At 43.9% G+C, this 19,028-nt stretch overlaps 1 protein-coding gene across 5 annotated transcripts in view; it reads right to left on the reverse strand.

Moving 5' to 3' along the window:
• sdk2b (sidekick cell adhesion molecule 2b) overlaps nucleotides 1-19,028 on the reverse strand; it is a 253,907-nt gene that overhangs the window by 51,181 nt on the left and 183,698 nt on the right. For all 5 annotated transcript variants that reach the window (XM_058067737.2, XM_058067734.2, XM_058067735.2 and 2 more), the window contains 2 exons: nucleotides 10,358-10,464; nucleotides 7,088-7,235 (listed from right to left, as the gene is read on the reverse strand). In XM_058067737.2, coding sequence (XP_057923720.2) covers nucleotides 7,088-7,235; nucleotides 10,358-10,464 — 255 coding nt within the window. The remainder of the gene's footprint in view (nucleotides 1-7,087; nucleotides 7,236-10,357; nucleotides 10,465-19,028) is intronic.

Consider the following 19,028-nt stretch of genomic DNA (forward strand, 5'->3'; position numbering starts at 1 on the left):
CTTGCTTGTAAAGCACGACGGCCTTAAATCAAGCACAGGAGATATTTCTTCAACTGCACGGAGAAAAATCAGAGCACAGCAAAGACCTTCCATGTCAGCTGGAGAGTAGTTACACTAAGAGAGTGAGAGATGAAAACAGCCAAAGCAATGCAGAAGAGCTTCCGGCATTCAGGTGCACCGTGCACAAGCCATCCAAGATATGACTTCCCATGCATCCAAGACGCTGAAGGTTGGGATTTGGAACTTTATTCCTTCCTGGGAACAGCTGCACTGCTATTTTCTGGGACACAAACTTTTCCTGAAAAAGCCACAAATCAGTTTATATTCCCGCCTCCTTCCTACCCCCTCCATAAGCGGACCGTTTGGATGGCACAACGCCTACATTGGCCAATGCTCCAATAACACGCTCTCTTTAATTGCCATGGCTCACTCGCAAGCAAGGAAGCTGCTAAGTCAAAGACAGCAAAGAGAACTTCGCACTTAAGAATGGACAAATATGCACTCATTTGGCAAGAAGAGGTCCAAATATGAAAAGAAGAAGGTTTTATGGCAATAAAGAAATGACATAAAGCAGAAATATTGAAGACAGATGTCATTGTCATTGTAAAAGGCCATAATATTATGACAAGCAACACAACATGAATACGTTGGAATTGTTGGGAAATTTGGAAAAAGTTACAAAAATAACCTAAAAAAATGGGAATAAAGTCAAAATTAAGACAAGAACATTTAGAAGGGTCGAGTGGTTATCGCGCAGACCTCACAGCTAGGAGACCAGGGTTCAATTCCACCCTGGAGTTTGCATGTTCTCCCCGCGCATGCGTGGGTTTTCACCGGGTACTCCGGTTTCCTCCCACATTCCAAAAACATGCTAGGTTAATTGGTGACTCCAAATTGTCCATAGGTATGAATGTGAGTGTGAATGGTTGTTTGTCTATATGTGCCCTGTGATTGGCTGGCGACCAGTCCAGGGTGTACCCCGCCTCTCGCCCGAAGACAGCTGGGATAGGCTCCAGCACCCCCGCGACCCTCGTGAGGAAAAAGCGGTAGAAAATGAATGAATGAACATTTAGAAGAAGTAGAAACACTGGCCCCCGTATTGCACGGACCTGGACCTCATGAGGACTTGGAGGACAAAGGTGGTAGATTTACGAGGCAGGGAAGGAAAACTGATGAAGGCTATCTTCCCGCTCAGATATTCCACATCAAGCAGGGGAAAAAAATCAACAAGTGGAAAAGAAAGGTCAAGGTGCCGTGTATTTCCCTCACAATTCCAGAAAAAACCTCGGACCCCCGCCTCACCAATTGGACAACTAGGTGTGTAACAAGTAATGGATGGTTGCTTCACGGGTGCTACTGTTCTCTGTGCTCTGCTACTTGAATCTGGGGTTCAGTGGCGTCCTGTAGACGGCAAATAAAATGGCCTCTGTTACAGCACCACCACGCCGCCCACTTCTCCCATTATTTCCACAAGAAGAAACAACACAAAGTCACCTGCAAAACGAAAAGCACAACCGCAGCCTGAAGGCCGACTGTGACATTTCTCAGCTCTTAAGATGGGCTGGGACCTGATTACCACCCTTCTACCCGGTCCCAATTTATGGACTGTATAGGTATATACCTTATTTTATACCTCTGCCGTCTGCTGCCGAGGTGTGATTAGGCTGAGCGTGTGGAAAGGTGGTGAGACGGCCCCCCCTGGGAGTCTGCAAATTAAAGTTATGACACCTGAGGAGTGATGGCGGTAGCCGGGGGGACGGGGAGGGGAGATGGAAAGGAAGGACGTGAAGGTGGGTTCTGGGAATGAAAGAAAAAATGCTCTCTACTCTCACGTCACTCCACAACATCCACTTAAACACACTCCGGATGTTAGCGCTGGATTGTAAAGCTAACGTCTTTCATCGGTGGCTGCTAGAAAACCATCCGAGGTGCACAGCGAGGCTGAGTACATCAGGGGTATCCAAAGTGAGGCTTGGGGGACGATTAAGGGCGGTGGTTGTACTTTATTGGCACACGGCACATTGTGCAATCTTCTGTTTTAATTGTCCAACTTTTTGGTGGCCAGGGGTGCCTCCCCCCTCTATCGCCGCCACACTCACGCTCTGCAGTGATCTGCCAACTTGTGCTGAATTACGCTCCAGAATTGAAGTCCAAGTCAACAAAGTGAGAAATCTTGACCAAAGTCATCATGGAAAACTTGCACTTCCTGCAAGACGCCTATTATGGACAGCCCCTCCACACGGAAAGTTGTGTGCTGCGGTGAAATGTGTCCAAGCGGAAACGGCAGTTAGGTTGAAGTAATTAATGTTCTGCACCACAGAGCAGAGCTTGTCAAAATTGTACCCCGGCCGTGGGGGTGGCCACCTTGCTCTACCACTGCTACTACTGAAGATGAGCAGCTTTTTCTCTCAGTACTTTGTTCTTGTAAAATTGCTGCTGATTTCTCAGTTTTCGTTGTTGGTTTTTATTTTTCTTGTTCAGTGCTATTTTTAGAATGTGCTGCAAGCCAATAATATGATTTTATTGTCATATTTATGGGACTTTTTCCCATTGGAACACAACTTTTTTGTCGTCAAATTACAGCATTTACAGCAATTACAGCATACTGGACTGTGTTGTTGTTGTTTTTCTTTTCATTTTCCAATATTCCTTGTAATTATTTCTCCATGCAGCACTTTTAGTTCCTTGTGTGCAGGGACGTGTCCGCCTAAGGATGACGTGTGGCATGTGTGCCCTCGGCAACCATCGACGCCATGGTGCCGTCAGCCTCGGCCCCTCCCCGCTTCGGCTGTCCAATGAGGGCGGCACCGCACTTTTGACATGTGTTAAACATGTTTTCTCCTTTCTGGGATGCCGAGGGGACAGAGGAGGGGGTCGGCGTCTGAAGGCAGTGGATGCGACTGGAGGGGTGGACCAGAGGCGGACCAAAAGTGGTTGGATTGAGGGTCAGCCATAAGCCATGCCAATAAACATGGAGGAATACACATCATTGATGGGATATTTATAGGTTATCACATGATTTACTATTTAATCATGAGCTTATTATCACATACTATTTAATCAAAAGATCATTTTGTTTCCAGAAAATTTTCAGTTTATTACATGTATTATATCTTGTTGACATGTTGACAGAGCACAGACGGCAGCAAAACAAATGCTGTGTGTTCATGCTCGTGCGCTGTTCTCTGATTGGTTGTTTCACGGGCACGATACCAGAGCAGCGCGCTCTGAGTGGACAGCTACGGGGGCTGATACTGGACATGGTTAAACTCTATATTTTATCAGTATCACTGCTCTGGGCTTTGACACAGTATCATTTCGGCCTTTTCCCGTATCATTCATGGGCAGTTTCTAGGGTACAGGGCCAATTAATACTGTAGTATGTGATAAGTATTGGTATCATGGATGACTGGGATCAGTATCACCAGCATAAAACCCTTAAATGTTCTTATTCTTATGATATTATGCTCATAAAATTGGGAGCTTTTGATGAAATTACTACTTTTTTCCTCTAATATTTTGACTTATTCTTGTAAAATTGCTGCTGCTTCTTCAATTTTGGAAGTTTTTCAATGATAATAATGCTCCTAAAAACAATGCCAGAGGCTGCGAAGGGCCCCCGTGCTGCACTTTGGACACCCCTGTACCAAAGCAGAGCAGTGGTGCGGACATACAGTCCAAACTGGGAGACATTTCTCAGTATGTGTTGACGCCCGTTGCAGTGAGACTTTGACACGTGAAGATGTGAAAGGCTTCAGGCAGCAATCACATTCAATAAAATGATGTTGAATGAAGTGAAAGCAACATGGCGACCTTGAAGGTGTGCGCAGCATCCTCCCAGCTTCATGCATGGACACGCCGGCTGGTGGGAGGTGCCAAAGAGATGGAGACGCTGCCCCAAGCAGTACGGCCACACGTACCAAAAGGAGCCCGCCGCTTCCTGGGGAGGCCAGATAAGATCAAAGCTGGCTTTAAAAGCTCCTCGCCGGAGCTCAGCCTCATTGTCATTCCAGGTTGGTCCATGATTACTGATGATGAGGAGCTGATAAGAAAGATTCACTCGAACTGAGGGCAAGGTCACCTCCCACTGCCAAGAAATGCAGATGTGATGAGATTGTGGGCCGTGGGCGGGGGTGGGGGCGAGAAGGCACCTTTAACGCACACACACACATACATACACACACATACAGCCGACACATGCTCTTCCAAAAGAAATACATCTTGAAGAAGAACATACTGTACATAGACCAAATAATAGCACTAATAATATTGTAGCATTTATAAGAGGATGTAGTTATAGCAATAGTTGGAGGGAGGGCGCTATTTCCTACATCAGAACTTCATTCTTCAACTTGGGTAATGATATGGAGTACATGAGAAAGTGGAAGAGCGCCGTAGTGTGTGTAACTCAGATAGAAAAACTAGTTTATATAATTAGGATTGTTGTTATTGTTCTATTTTTATTATCATTATTATTATTATGCTACACGGCGGCCGAGTGGTTAGCGTGCAGGCCACACAGCTAGGAGACTCGAGTTCAATACCACCCTTGGCCATTTCTGTGTGGAGTTTACATGTTCTCCCCGTGCATGCGTGGGTTTTCTCCGGGTACTGCGGAGAAAATTCCGCAGTACCCCACATTCCAAAAAACATGCTAGGTTAATTGGCGACTCCAAATTGTCCATAGGTATGAATGTGAGTGTGAATGGTTGTTTGTCTATACGTATGTGCCCTGTGATTGGCTGGTGACCAGTCCAGGGTGTACCCTGCCTCCCAGCCAAAGACAGTTGGGTTTAGACACTAGGTTTAGGCATTGTAAAGTCATCTTTTGTGTAATAGTTGGTGCCATTGCAATATTATTACTTTTGATTATTATAATGAATAATTTCACATGGCATATTATAAGGGATAAAATATATTGTACAATATTGAAGGTATCATAATGATACGACTTGTATTATATATTGATTAGAATATGTATGCACATTGATTCATACTGGTACTATTTCAATATATAGGCCAGGTTTAGATGGCGAGCTAGGGACACTAAGGCCCCCGCCTGAAGATGGAGATGGCACCCCCCTGCTCTTCTGGTCAGGCCGGTAGGAGGCTTTGCAGTCGTCCCTTTTCTGTCGTCCCTCTTGTCGCTCCTTACTCATTGGCCCTCCATATCAACTCTCAAGTCACTCAATTGCCGGGGCATTGAATTCTTGCTGTATGCCTTGGGACTCTTAGACCCTGGCCTACGTTTAAACCAATACCACATTGTATATTGATTTCAACTCTGAATGAATGTTTGGGAATGGCCATTCACATCTAAATGTGTGTATATTGTTCTATATTATTTCACAGTTTAATACAAGGTACTGCCACAGCTTAATTTTTTGTGTTTTGCCTTTTTGTGTTCATCCAGTAAAGCTCCTTTCTCCTGTAAACACAACTGTTCATCCATTAGGTGATGTTTCACTGAAATCACATCAGTTATTCATCACGATGATGGAAATAGTCAGGGGTGCCCGAACCTTGGCATATGACTATCTAGCATAATAATAAATAAATCTTCTGTTTTAATTGCCCAACTTTTGGCCAGACAGTGACCAGGAGTGGCTGCCCTCTATTGCCGCCACTGCTCTTGGAGCGTCTGTTGGAGCAGCCGCTTGCACTTCCTGCAAGTCGCCAATTATGGACAGCAACTCCACACGGAAAGTTGTGTGCTGCGATGAAATGTGTCCAGTTAGGCTGAAGTAATTAATGTTCTGCACCACAGCCATGGCCATTCGCATCGATGTAAATGTGTGTGTATTGTTCTATGTTGTTTCACAGTATAATATAAAGTACCGCCACAGCTTCATTTTTTTGCGTTTTGCCTCCTTACTCACACTCCAAGGGCTGAATTTGTGATGGATGGATGTTTTCATCCAGTAAAGCTCCTTTCTCCTGTAAGCACGACTGTTTATCCATTAGGTAATATTTCACACAAATCACGTTGTTTTTTCATCACGATGATGGAAATAGTCAGGGGTGCACAAACCTTTGCATATGACTATCTAGCATATAGTGTGTGTGTGTGGGGGGGGGGTGTCACAAGATCTCTCAAAAATACAAGATTTCTGGTTGAGAACTAGGATGATAATAAATGAATCAATCAATGAGGCTTCAGCTTTCCTTTCAGCACTTTGGCACGTTTCTTCCGTCTGGGTGGGCGGAGGCGGGGCCGCTAGCATACACACAGTGTAAGCTAGTAGAACTGATATTTGTAGATTGCGATATATTATCTTATACTGATGTTATTTCATAGTACTTATGAAAAGTCATGATTGAAGTAGTGCCTTTTGACATGTAGCACAGGACAGCAGCAACAGAACCAATGTTGTAATCACAGTAGGGAGCATAGTGAGTACAGCTGATGAGTGGCTGGTACGGCACATATAAGACGCTTGATTTGCAGAGCTCGACAACCCTGCTGGATGCTGACCACTCTTTGAATGCAGCTACTGCCAGCTTGTGCACTTCTTAAGAAAAACTACATTCGGGGGTTGCCTACAGCCACAGACTGTATGTTATGGTTATTTGATTGGATGTGACTTCTACAGACCCCAGGGTCATGGCTTTTGTACACTACACACGCGGCGACTACGGAGAGTTCATGGTAATAATAATCATCTAAGAGGAAGACCAGCACAAATGAGAAGAAGAATAAAAACATTTGGACATGAATTCCTCCAGTGGCCGTTGAGAACATTTGATGTTGTCCTCCATGTTTGAAGCAAACAGAAAGGGAGCGCTAATCTCATCACAGGCCGCCGTGGGACCTTGACGAACGTGCATTGCAAACGCCAAGCACCAATTTGGGGGCCAATATGAAGCGGGGGAGAAAAAAAAGAAAGTCAAGTGAAGCCGAGTTGAAAGTAATTGGCTCAGGTTCTCTTTTAAAAAGTAAGAGGAGGAAAAAAAGCAGCAATTCCATTTCGCTGCCATCCAGAGAGGCTTTTGGTCTTGTGTTGCAAATAAAGCGGGAGGGCAAACGTTCACGGGGGAAACAGGAGTTCAGCACACAAAGATGGAGGTTTACACATAAGAGGCTCACATGCGGCTGCTGGGCGGGATCTTGCGTCCGTCCCGGTACCATGTCACCTGCGGCTGCGGGAAGCTGCGGATGCGCGGCGCCGGGATGACGGCGCCCTCTCCCTGTGAGACGGACTGGGCGCGCTCGCCCTCTTCGAAGCTGCCCATGACTGCAAGACAGGAAGACAGGAGAGAGAGGTCAGCGCCGCATTCCACTCGCCCACGCGCAGCTCTTTCAACGGATGGCGCCGTGCTGTTGTCATGGTTCCCCCGCCTCCGCCACATAACCGCTTGCAGAGGGACACGGACGGGGCGCTGGCATTCACCCGGTGGGGGTCTCATCCTGCTTTTAATCTGAAGGGTCCATAGAAGACCAACCATCCATCTTTCTCCTCTTGTTGAGCCACGGAAGGCGTTCCAATGTCAGCATGATCATTAAATATCAAGTTTTTAACCACAACGTGCATCTAATGCTGTTTGCTAGCATGCATGGGTAAGTTAGCATCAAGCTAACACTCCGCTAGCTTCTTTCACTGCATTATCTTTAAGTTGCATGAAAATAAGACTGTATTAGGAATAGAAAACCTGTTCATGCGTTTATTCTTATTTTTATTCTTATATTAGAGCCTTGTAGACATGAAATAACACCCCTATAGTTACCATTCTACTCGTATTACCCCATGTAGTTGACATAATAAAAGAAAATAAGACATATTAAGGGCTGCACGGCGGTTGAGTGGTTAGCGCGCAGACCTCACAGCTAGGAGACCTGGGTTTGGTCCCACCCTCGGCCATCTCTGTGTGTAGTTTGCATGTTCTCCCCGTGCATGCGTGTGTTTTCTCCGGGTACTCCGGTTTCCTCCCACATTTCAAAAACATGCTAGGTTAATTGGCGACTCCAAATTGTCCATAGGTATGAATGTGAGTGTGAATGGTTGTTTGTGCCCTGTGATATGCTGGCGACCAGTCCAGGGTGTACCCCGTCTCTCGCCCAAAGACAGCTGGGATAGGCTCCAGCACCCCCGCGACCCTCATGAGGATAAGCGGTAGAAAATGAATGAATGAATGAATGAATGAATGAAGACGTATTAAGCACTGAAAATCTGTTTAGGGCATTCTAAATGTGGTTTTTAACATAACCGAAGAGCCCCTATAGTAACCTTTACACGCCTAACACCCAATATAGTAGACATTATAAGAGAGAAGTAAGACATGTTTAAGACCGTCTAAATTTTTTTAAATATTATTAGTACCCTCTAATAATAAAATAAAATAATACGAATTAAGCACTGAAAACCTGTTTAGGGCATTCTAAATGTGGTTTTTAACATAACCGAAGAGCCCTGTGGACAAAGTAACACCCCTATAGTCACCTTTACACCCCTATTACCTAATATCGTAGACATAATAAGATTATAATAAGACATAAATAAGAATCATGCTTGTATGTTGCTATTAATGTGTTCCGGTATCGGACAGGAAGTGATGTCAGGGGTAGAGATTTGAGTTTAAGCTTGGCAGAGGTCATGCACTGCAGCAGTTAGGGATTATTATGAGATGATTGAAAGCCTGTTCAGGGCATCAAGGGTGGTGCTTGTGTGTCTCAGTCAGCATTGCGGTGACATTAGTGACACCTAGTGACCAGTGTACCGTACTACATGTCATCACTATCATATCACTCGGTTAGCCATTGTTATGGCTAATTTAGATATAAATAGTATCATGGCCCTCTTCTACAGCCAGGTGGATTCATTCTGGGACTTCTGGGGAACTGGTACTAGCTGCAGGATTGGGGAGGGTGGAGTTGGGCGTGTGGTTCAGGGGTGACGGTAGTGGAGAAGCAGCGCTTTACGGGCCGTGGAATGTAGGCCAGAAGAAGAACCCGTGTGCCTGCTCTGCTGCGTGACATCAAACAGTCAATTACAGCGTGTCAAAGAATACTAATCATCTTTAAAGGAGCTCAGCCAGCCAGGCTTTGAAGGAGCCATCGTATTTTTGCTTCCTTTCACAGAGAATCAAACGGGCGGCGCTCGGCTCCACAGCCCAAATCTGGGAGGTTTGCAAATCCGCCCGGCTTTGATCTGCCGCTTCCGTCACATTTTTTTTCCCTCCTCGCCGCCCCTAAATCCCTGACGCCTTGCTGTGTTACTCTGCCCCCGAGGGGATGTCCCTGCAACCTAAAGTGTGCCGGCAGTGGGCGGCGATTGCGCTGCCATCTTCCATGCCCCTCTCGTCCGAGTTGTCTTCCGCAGGTGTCCTTAAAGTGCACAAGGGGAACACAAGGGGAGGGGCACAAAGCAGCTGTAGACGACCACCGAGGAGAAAGACTCCACCGTCACCGTAAAGTTGCAATTCAACATTTCCTGCATTTGCTCCAAAAAGTCACTTTTGCATGGGGGCGGGGGGCTGTAGTCCATTCTCAGTCACCTCATTTTACTGACTCGTTCACAATGAATTCAGAATTCAGGTTGAATTCCCATAATTAAATTCCGATAATTTTTGTTTTTTTAACCAAAAAATCATCAATATTAATTTTTGGGGCTTTTTTTTTTTTTACATAAATTATTTTTTGTGAGAGCGCAGACCACACAGCTAGGAGACCAGGGTTCAATTCCACCCTCGGCCATCTCTGTGTGGAGTTTGCATGTTCTCCCCGTGCATGCGTGGGTTTTCTCCGGGTACTCTGGTTTCCTCCCACATTCCAAAAACATGCTAGGTTAATTGGCGACTCCAAATTGTCCATAGGTATGAATGTGAGTGTGAATGGTTGTTTGTCTATATGTGCCCTGTGATTGGCTGGCCACCAGTCCAGGGTGTACCCCGCCTCTCGCCCAAAGACAGCTGGGATAGGCTCCAGCACCCCCGCGACCCTCATGAGGAAAAGCGGTATATGAATGAATGAATTATTATTTTTTTGTGATAAAGTCAGTGGCCCTCCATGCTCGGTGGCAGCACTTTCACAAGAAGGCGAGTGGGCCCGCTTCCTGCCGCCAGGAGAGGACAGATGCTGCGGGAAAATAAGCGGCTACGGAGTTGAAAACACACAAGAATAAAATCGGTCTAATGAGGACGCTGAATGGAACAGCTGTCTGGAGCGATGGCCCCACCCATCCACCAATGAGATGCGAGCACATCCGTCACACCGCCAACATCTGGCCCTAACCGGGTCGCTCCTTGATGCTTGGCCAATCAAACAGAGTGTATGTGTGTGTGTGCGTGCAGGTAGCCAAACACACGCAGGCTTTGTGTCATCCGTCCATGTCCAATCCCTCCTCTGGGCGCGGATACTTACAAGCCACCTGCACTTCAGTGCGGCGCTGTAGGAGGGCTCCCACGCGGTTCCTGACGATGCAGCTGTAGAATCCGGCATGGGAGCGGTCCAGCGAAGGGATGAGGTACCTGCCATCCACACAGAGAGAGGAAAGGTTGACTTCTACTGTGACATCATCTAACATCTATTTGTGTTTCCCTAATCCTCCTGAAGTGGATGGAAGGGGAATGGCTAGTGTGGGACTCACACACACTCACACACATACACACACACTTAAGGGCATGTAATAGACCAGCAAGGACGCAAAGGACAGCAGAGCTTAGCTGCTGTTTACCGCAATGATAATGATGCTCTGGAGGGTACCACGGTCACCCCCCCCCTCCCCGTTCAAGACCAGCAGAAAACAAACACCTGTATTAAAATGTAATTTATGCAAATACACCAGTAGAGTGGTTGACCTTGACTGGAGTGCCTGCAGTACTGCCACCCTGCCATGTGGGGACAGGGTAATATACTGTATGTGTTGTTTTTAAAGCAAAAGGGAGTCTTATCCATGCTGCGAGGCTGTAGTAGCAGGCACTTCATGACATACCTGGAGTATTGTGATTCTTTTCAACGTTAGCATAGCTTCCCTCCTGTGTGCACTGATTTGACAGAGCCCACGGATGGGAACACAGGATGCGCCCATGCAGATCCTTGGCAGTAATCAATAAGTCTCTGACTTCCTTAGATGTCTAATAAAGCAGACGAGGGCCCCCCTGGGGGCTCAACCCGGTCACGTCGAGGTTGCAGCGTCTCACTTATTTCGTCCGTTAATTAGAGCCATGCAGGCGTCAAACTTCTTCGCTTGCTAATGGAGTGTGGTGCAGGCGGACCAAACGGCGCGGCCGGCTGTGCGGAGGTCACACCAGGCGGTCGTTGTGGGGGGGGGTTGGGGTGCGTTTGCTGACAGCGTAAACACGGCGGATTAGCTCCGAGCCAGTCGTAGCAGTTTAATTGGGACTCGGTCTAGCGCACATTTTTGTCCAGAAAGAAAAAAGCAAGTAGTTGTTGTGGGAGGTGAAAGCGTTGCCACTCCAGCCACTCCAGGGCGTGCGTGCTCGCCATCTTCCCACACTGCGGCGTGATGATGGCGCCGCGTCTGCCCGATAAGCCCTTCAGCAGCAGGAAGAACACGCCATTGATTCTTTTTGCAGGAGTGGAGGAGCAATTAAAAGTTAGCTAACAAGCAGGGAAGTTTAGATACCAGATGACTTGGACAATAAGGACTAGAGTATCCATCCATGCCGAGGGGGCCTGCACCTCTCCCACCAAATCACTCTCTTTGACGTATCTGGAGATTAATTACACAGCACATGCAGTACAATGTAGGTCAGATTATTCTCTATTTGCTCCTTCCATCACTCAATAACTCTTATTTTTACACAAATATTTCAGTAGCTTATTAGTTTCTTTTCCTAGAGAGTGCTACTACACGATCGTACAGCTAATGGCTGAGACATGGACAAACACTACAATCACCTTCTTCCTACTCCTTTTCCCCACACGCTGATCAGACTATTCATCCTCATCCCTCCTGTTTCATCTTCATTGCTTGCAACCCGCCTCTAACGAGTAACATTCCTCATTTATACATGCAAAATTTCATAGTTCAAGTATAGAAAACCTTCTAAATGCACTTCTTTACAGTAGAGCCCTCTCGACATGAAATAACACCCCTATAGTCACCTTCAAACTCCTTTTACCCAATATAGTAGATGTAATCATATATAACATAGCAAACCTGTATACTACCTAGTAAATATGATTTTTAATATTGCTAAAGACCTCTAGACATGAAATAACACCCCTATAGTCACCTTCACACTCCTATTACCCAATATAGTAGATGTAATCCTACATCAACATAACAAACCTGTATACTACCTAGTAAATATGATTTTTAATATAACTAGAGCCCTCTAGACATGAAATAACACCCCTATAATCACTTTCACACCCCATTACCCAAAATAGTAGACATAGTAACCAAGATAAATAAGATCAATAAGACAGAGAAAACCTGTTATCATGTTCCAAATACACATTTTAACATGATTAGAGCCCTCTAGACATGAAATAACATCCCTACATTCACCTTTACACCCCTATTACCATATATAGTGGGTATAAAAGAAAATAAAACACAGAAAACCTGTTTACTACCTTGTAAATATGAGTTTTAACATTACTCGAGTCCTCTAGACATGAAATAGTAACACTCCCAATATGCAATATTGTAGACATAACAAGAGAACATGTAACACACAGAAAGCCTGTTGTCACTTATTATAAATATGCCTTTAACATGATTAGAGCCCTGTAGACATGAAATAACACCCCTATGGTCACCTTTATACTCCTATTACCCAATAGAGACAGCATACTAAGAGAAACAAAGACATAGGTATCTTGTTTATCATCTTCTAGATATTATTTTCAACATCTTCAGAGTCCTGTAGACATAGAATAACAGCCCTATAGTGTGTTGGGTGCAATTGATGAGGGTGGTAATGAAGCTCCAAGTCGTAGGTCTAGTAGGAGGGGAAGTAGGAAGGGACTTTGGACCTGCCGGGGTGTTTTTAGATGAGGCGATGCCGTGGGCTGATAGCAAATGTTTAAAAAAGAGCTGAAGGCCACCCGTCCCAGGAAGTGAAAGGATGGAAGGTAGGTTTGGGCGAAGACGAAGCAGACGTTGGAGTGACAGCTGGTCAGATGCTCCCTCTCCCTTATAATGAATACAATTAACCTTTGGGCGAGCGGGGGGAGGGACGTGGGGGTTGGCGAGAGATGGACAAAGATTGATTGATGCTCGTGCGGTCAGCACGCCCCCTCACCTCGCCTTTAATTAGCCCCACTCAGGAGGCATGATGGGGGGTGATGTAGGAGGGAGGCGTGATGGAAGGATGAATAGAAGGAGACGACGGAGGGAAGTGGACGATTGGCGAGGGAGGGAGATTGCTCTGACCAAAGTGGACCACCATCACCAACACGTGTCCATCAACGCTGTGACGACGCCCTTAATGGAGCAGGACTTTCTTACAGTCCTTCGTTCTGTCTTAACTACACCACGGAGGCCCATAGTGTCTTCTAAATACATCATTCATTCATTCATTTTCTACCGCTTTTTCCTCATGAGGTGCTGGAGCCTATACCAGCTGTCTTTGGGCGAGATCACAGGGCACATATAGACAAACAACCATTCACACTCACATTCATACCTCTGGACAATTTGGAGTCGCCAAATAACCTAGCATGTTTTTGGAATGTGGGAGGAAACCGGAGTACCCGGAGAAAACCCACGCATGCACGGGGAGAACATGCAAACTCCACACAGAGATGGCTGAGGGTGGAATTGAACCCTGGTCTCCTAGCTGTGAGGTCTGCGCGCTAACCACTAGACCGCCGTGCCACCCTCTAAATACATCATTTAACAAAAAACAAACAAAACAAAAACAGCAAAAGTTTAAAAATCAGCAGCAAATTTACAAAATGGAATGAAAATATTGGGGGAATAAAGTCCACCAGAATAAAGTCCTAACATGGCGAGGAAGAACTTCATCATTAAGACAAAAATATGATTTTTGAAAAGTCGGATTATTCTGAAAGACACCAAAAAATTCTTTGACAATTTCATTGAGGGGCGGCACGTCGTCGAGTGGTTAGTGCACAGACCTCACAGCTAGGAGACCAGGGTTCAATTCCACCCTCGGCCATCTCTGTGCGGAGTTTGCATGTTCTCCCCGTGCATGCGTGGGTTTTCTCCGGGTACTCCGGTTTCCTCCCACATTCCAAAAACATGCTAGGTTAATTGGCGACTCCAAATTGTCCAGAGGTATGAATGTGAGTGTGAATGGTTGTTTGTCTATATGTGCCCTGTGATTGGCTGGCCACCAGTCCAGGGTGTACCCCGCCTCTCGCCCGATGACAGCTGGGATAGGCTCCAGCACCCCCGCGACCTTCGTGAGGAAAAAACGGGAGAAAATGAATGAATGAATGAATTTCATTGGGCAAAAAGTTCAAATACCGTGATATATGGCATACGTCAATATATGGTGGCAATCAGTTTCGTCATTAGGCTTACTTTAGGGGAGTTTCAGACCCCCTAAAATGTTCTTAAGCCCCCCCTAAATAATTTGATTTTTTATTGGGATTTTTTAAAAATAAAAATCTCTAATACATTTTATATATGTGCGCCCACATCACAGACAATCCAGTCCATGAGTCCGTGCACCTTTGCAGCACACAGAGCCAACTATTGACTAGAGCAGCAGTAGGAGAAGAATGGATATACAAAGTATTCATCGCTGCTGCTAGCAATTAGTTAGCTCCAGCCCACAATTAACAGCAGATTGAACAATGAACCAAGCATTTCCCATTTTACAAAAAAAAAACGTAGAGGTGATCTCGGCTCACCTCTGTTATTTTGCGGCCAAGAGGTAGATTCCAGCCATAAAGGAACACTGCATATGCTAATTAGCTAGCCAGTAGCTAATATTATGGTCCTGGTTGTAGTGCCAAGTGTGCCCTGCGCTCTCTTCAGCCTTTGGGGGCACAGCATCAGTTGTGTTTCTCTCACATTATGATGCACACTGCGGGTTACTGAGTTGAGCTGATTCCACTATGATTCATTTATCATTATCGTGAGTGGATGATAATAATAATGATAATAGTAGTAAAGTATGTCTGTTAAATCTGTTGTTTTTCTAGTTGATGGTGTTAATGTGATCCAAAAAAAATCAGCATGTGTTTAATGGTGGCCTAAAACAATTGAGTATATCTGCTAAATCTGTCCAAAAGTGGTAGAGTTATATCCCGGTTCTTGCTCGTTATTTGTTATTTGGATTTCATAATGTCTACTACATTCATCCATATCCTGTACATCTCTTCTTATAGGTGTGACCTTAATGCAGGGGTGGGCAAACTACGGCCCGGGGGCCACATCCGGCCCGCCAAGTGTTTGAATACGGCCCGCCCAATCTTTCCAAAGTATTTCATTTAAACTCAACATACAACCTGGCATCATGGCCTGAGCCAACCTTTTGATGGTTTTATCAATTTCGTTTTTTGACATGGTCTGTTGTTTACAAAGTGCTCCTGAAAAAAGGGACACAAGCACATAATAATAATAATAACTATTATTATTATTAGATTATTAGATTATTATAATTATTATTAGAACTATTATTATTATAATTATTATATTAATGCAAATTATTTTTAAAATTATTATTATTTTTTTATTAATTATATATAATATTATTGTTATATTTGCATATTTACATAATAATAATATAATAATTATTATTTTAATTTTATTGTAATTATTATAATATTTTATTATTTTTTAAATATTTAAATATAAATATAAAATAATAAATAATAAATAATAATAGCAGATTGCATGACAATTTTACAGATACAATAATACCAGGTGGACTGTTACGTGTAAAATATATAGTCTGCCCCCCGTAAATTTTGTCATATCAATGCAGCCCGCAAGTCAAAAAGTTTGCCCACCCCTGCCTTAATGCATTCCCTCAAGGAAGTAAAAGCATCCATTTGCTACCTGCAGCAACACAGCATACATTGTTTCCATCTCTCTGTGCATCCCAGCCGTCCTTCTTTGTAGGACACAACACGGTAAAGCAAGTCAGGAGGTGGCAGCCAGCAAAGAAAGGAGTAAATATTCATGCATTAATTTTCTACTGCTTATCCTCATGAGCATCGCGGGGGTGCTGGAGCCTATCCCAGCTGTCTTCGGACGAGAGGCAGGGTACACCCTGGACTGGTGGCCAGCCAATTACAGGGCACATATAGACAAACAACCATTCATACTCACATTCATACCTATGGACAATTTGGAGTCGCTGGGAGGAAACAAGAGTACTCGGAGAAAACCCATGATACGCCTGGTATCATGCCCCCAAGTGCCAGTATCAGCCCGAGATCGAAGGTCGAGGGTTTATGAAATTATTAATTATTGTCACATACTATTTAATCAAAAGACCATTTTATTTCAAAAAATGTTTCAGTTTATTACATATATTACATGTACACTACCGCTCAAAAGTTTGGGATCACTTGGACATTTTTTTGGCCAGTCTGAGATATGGCTTTTTCTTCACTGTTGATACTGACACTGGTGTTTGATGGGTACTATTTAGTGCAGCTGCCAGGTGACGACCTGTGAGGCGTCTTTGTCTTAAACTACACACTCTCAGATATTTGTCTTCTTTCACAGTTGTGCATCGTTTTTCTGTCCTTGTTAGACCCAGTTTGTGCTGCTCTCTGAAGGAAGTAGTTAACAGCATGGTAAGAGATTTTAGTTTTAGTTTAGATTTTTAGATGGGTTTTCTAATAATCTATTAGCCTTATAAAATGATGAACTTGGATTAGCATACCAGGAGATTGATGCAGAGGACTGACAGTTGTTGATAGTAGGCCTCTATGCAAAAATGTAGATCGTTCTTGGATGGATAAAAATGTTTGTGAAATGGAAAAAAATTGTTTGTGAAATGCAGGAAAATTTAGATTTTTATGGAAAACAAAGAAATTTGCAAGTGATCCCAAACTTTTGAGTGGTAGTGTATATGTAAACAGCTTAACATAATAATTTCAACCGTATTTCAACAATTTATCAACCGTCTTATCTTGTCAATATGTTGTACAATTAAAATTCTATTAATCAAGTTTTGTTTTTTTGGCTGGGAATGTTAGGAATGTTTATACAGTAAACCTCGGATATATCGGACTCGGATATATCGGAAATTCGCTCACAACGGACATATAAAAAAGAACCGATTTTTCTGTAATGCATTTCCAATAAAAATTAATTGCATATATCGGATTTTTTATAACGGATTTCGCCCATTCCGGAGAAAATCTCCAGTCCCGTTCCAATTTCCCTCGCATATATCGGATGGCCGCATCGTGGCTTTGGCTCCAGATTTAGGACAAATATAAAAGTGAGTGACGTCAATAATACTAGCACAGCAGTGAATGAGATCTTAACCTCACTATTGGAAATAACGTAGGCCTGACGGGCGTAACAGGGCCTAGCTTAATTAACAATTTGTTATGCTCAGAGTCCAATAAAGTTCAATTCTCATTACCTTACGTCTCTTTTCATTGCCCAGTCCAGGTACATTGGAAACATAGTCATGGAAGTGCCTTTTTATAACGGATAAAATCTGATTTACGCATATACTGGATATAAATCTGATATATGCGTAAAACGGACATTTTCCGGTATACGCATATAACGGATTTCGCTTATATCGGACAAAACCAGTGGGAACAATTGAATCCCATATATCCGAGGTTTACTGTATTAACAGTGATATTTCCTGTCACATGAGTGAAGTTAAGCCCAGGAGCCCACTTCATGACCTAGGAGTGTTGTAGCGCATAGTTGCAGATTGGAGACCTCACTGGTGGCACACGCTTGTGCGCTGTTCTCTGATTGGTTGTTTCACAGGCCTGTTACCAGAGTGGACAGCTATGGGGGCTGATACTGGACATAGTTAAACTCTATATTTTATCAGTATCACTGCCCTGGGCTTTGACACAGTATCATTTTTGGCCTTTTCCTGTATCATTCATGGGCGGTTTTAATGCTGTAGTATGTGATAACATTGTGTACGATCATCACCCAGGGGGCTGCACATATGTACATAACTTACTCCTATAGATCTACAATTGCAGTATGTACAGTACCAGTGGCTGGAAGTCATGTCACACCAACAAACGTCTTATGTACTTAATAGATTAGATTAGATTCAACTTTATTGTTATTGCTCATGTCACTGGTACAGGGCAACAAAATGCAGTTAGCATCCAACCAGAAGTGCAATTTTTATAAGTACCTTAGTAGTAAGTAAATGTAGAAATAGAATAGAGCTGTGAATTGACAGATCTATGTACAAACTATAACAGGCTGTCACTATAATACAGTGAGGATATGTACAGGGATATAAATGACTATAATATGGCTATTGTAGATTATACAGATTATAAACAGTATGCACAGTATGGATGTGACAATATATAATAACAGTAATATGTACAGTATTGCAATGAAGTGACTATGCTACAGTGTGGATATATACAAGGATATAAGTGACTAGAGTATGGCTATTGCAGATTATAAAAATTATAAACAGTATGATCTATGAATAATAATATTGGAAACAACTGGGTTTAGAGGTGAAAGGTGTCCTTTGTGTTTGGTCAAGGTCATTTACATAGAAGTGGTGACCAGCTGTGCTAGGATGTACGGACCTGTTTGGTCTGATGGACATAATCAACTCATCTTGCACGGCAACCTCAGGGTTGTAAATAATGATGGAAACGAAGGCACACAAGGGACAGGAATCGATAAGGACATGAACCGAATAGGAGGCGTATTAGTGAGCCATATGAAAAACATTTTCATCCCTACCCGTGACACCCAAGCCTAAGACCTCACGTACATATCACGCATTTCCAAACACGATGTGCAAATGTGATACCAAATATTGTATCCATACTTTCGATACCAGCTATTTTGGGAGTGATCCGGTTCACAGTCTTTTCTTGGGCTTCCTCCCACACACACAAAAACATGTTAGCTTCATTGGCGGCTCCAAATTGTCCATATGTATGAATCTGA

Source organism: Doryrhamphus excisus, linkage group LG2, assembly GCF_037039965.1.
Source record: "Doryrhamphus excisus strain RoL-2023G ecotype Guam linkage group LG2, RoL_Dexc_Guam_v1.1, whole genome shotgun sequence".
Classification (NCBI taxonomy): Eukaryota; Metazoa; Chordata; class Actinopteri; order Syngnathiformes; family Syngnathidae; genus Doryrhamphus; species Doryrhamphus excisus.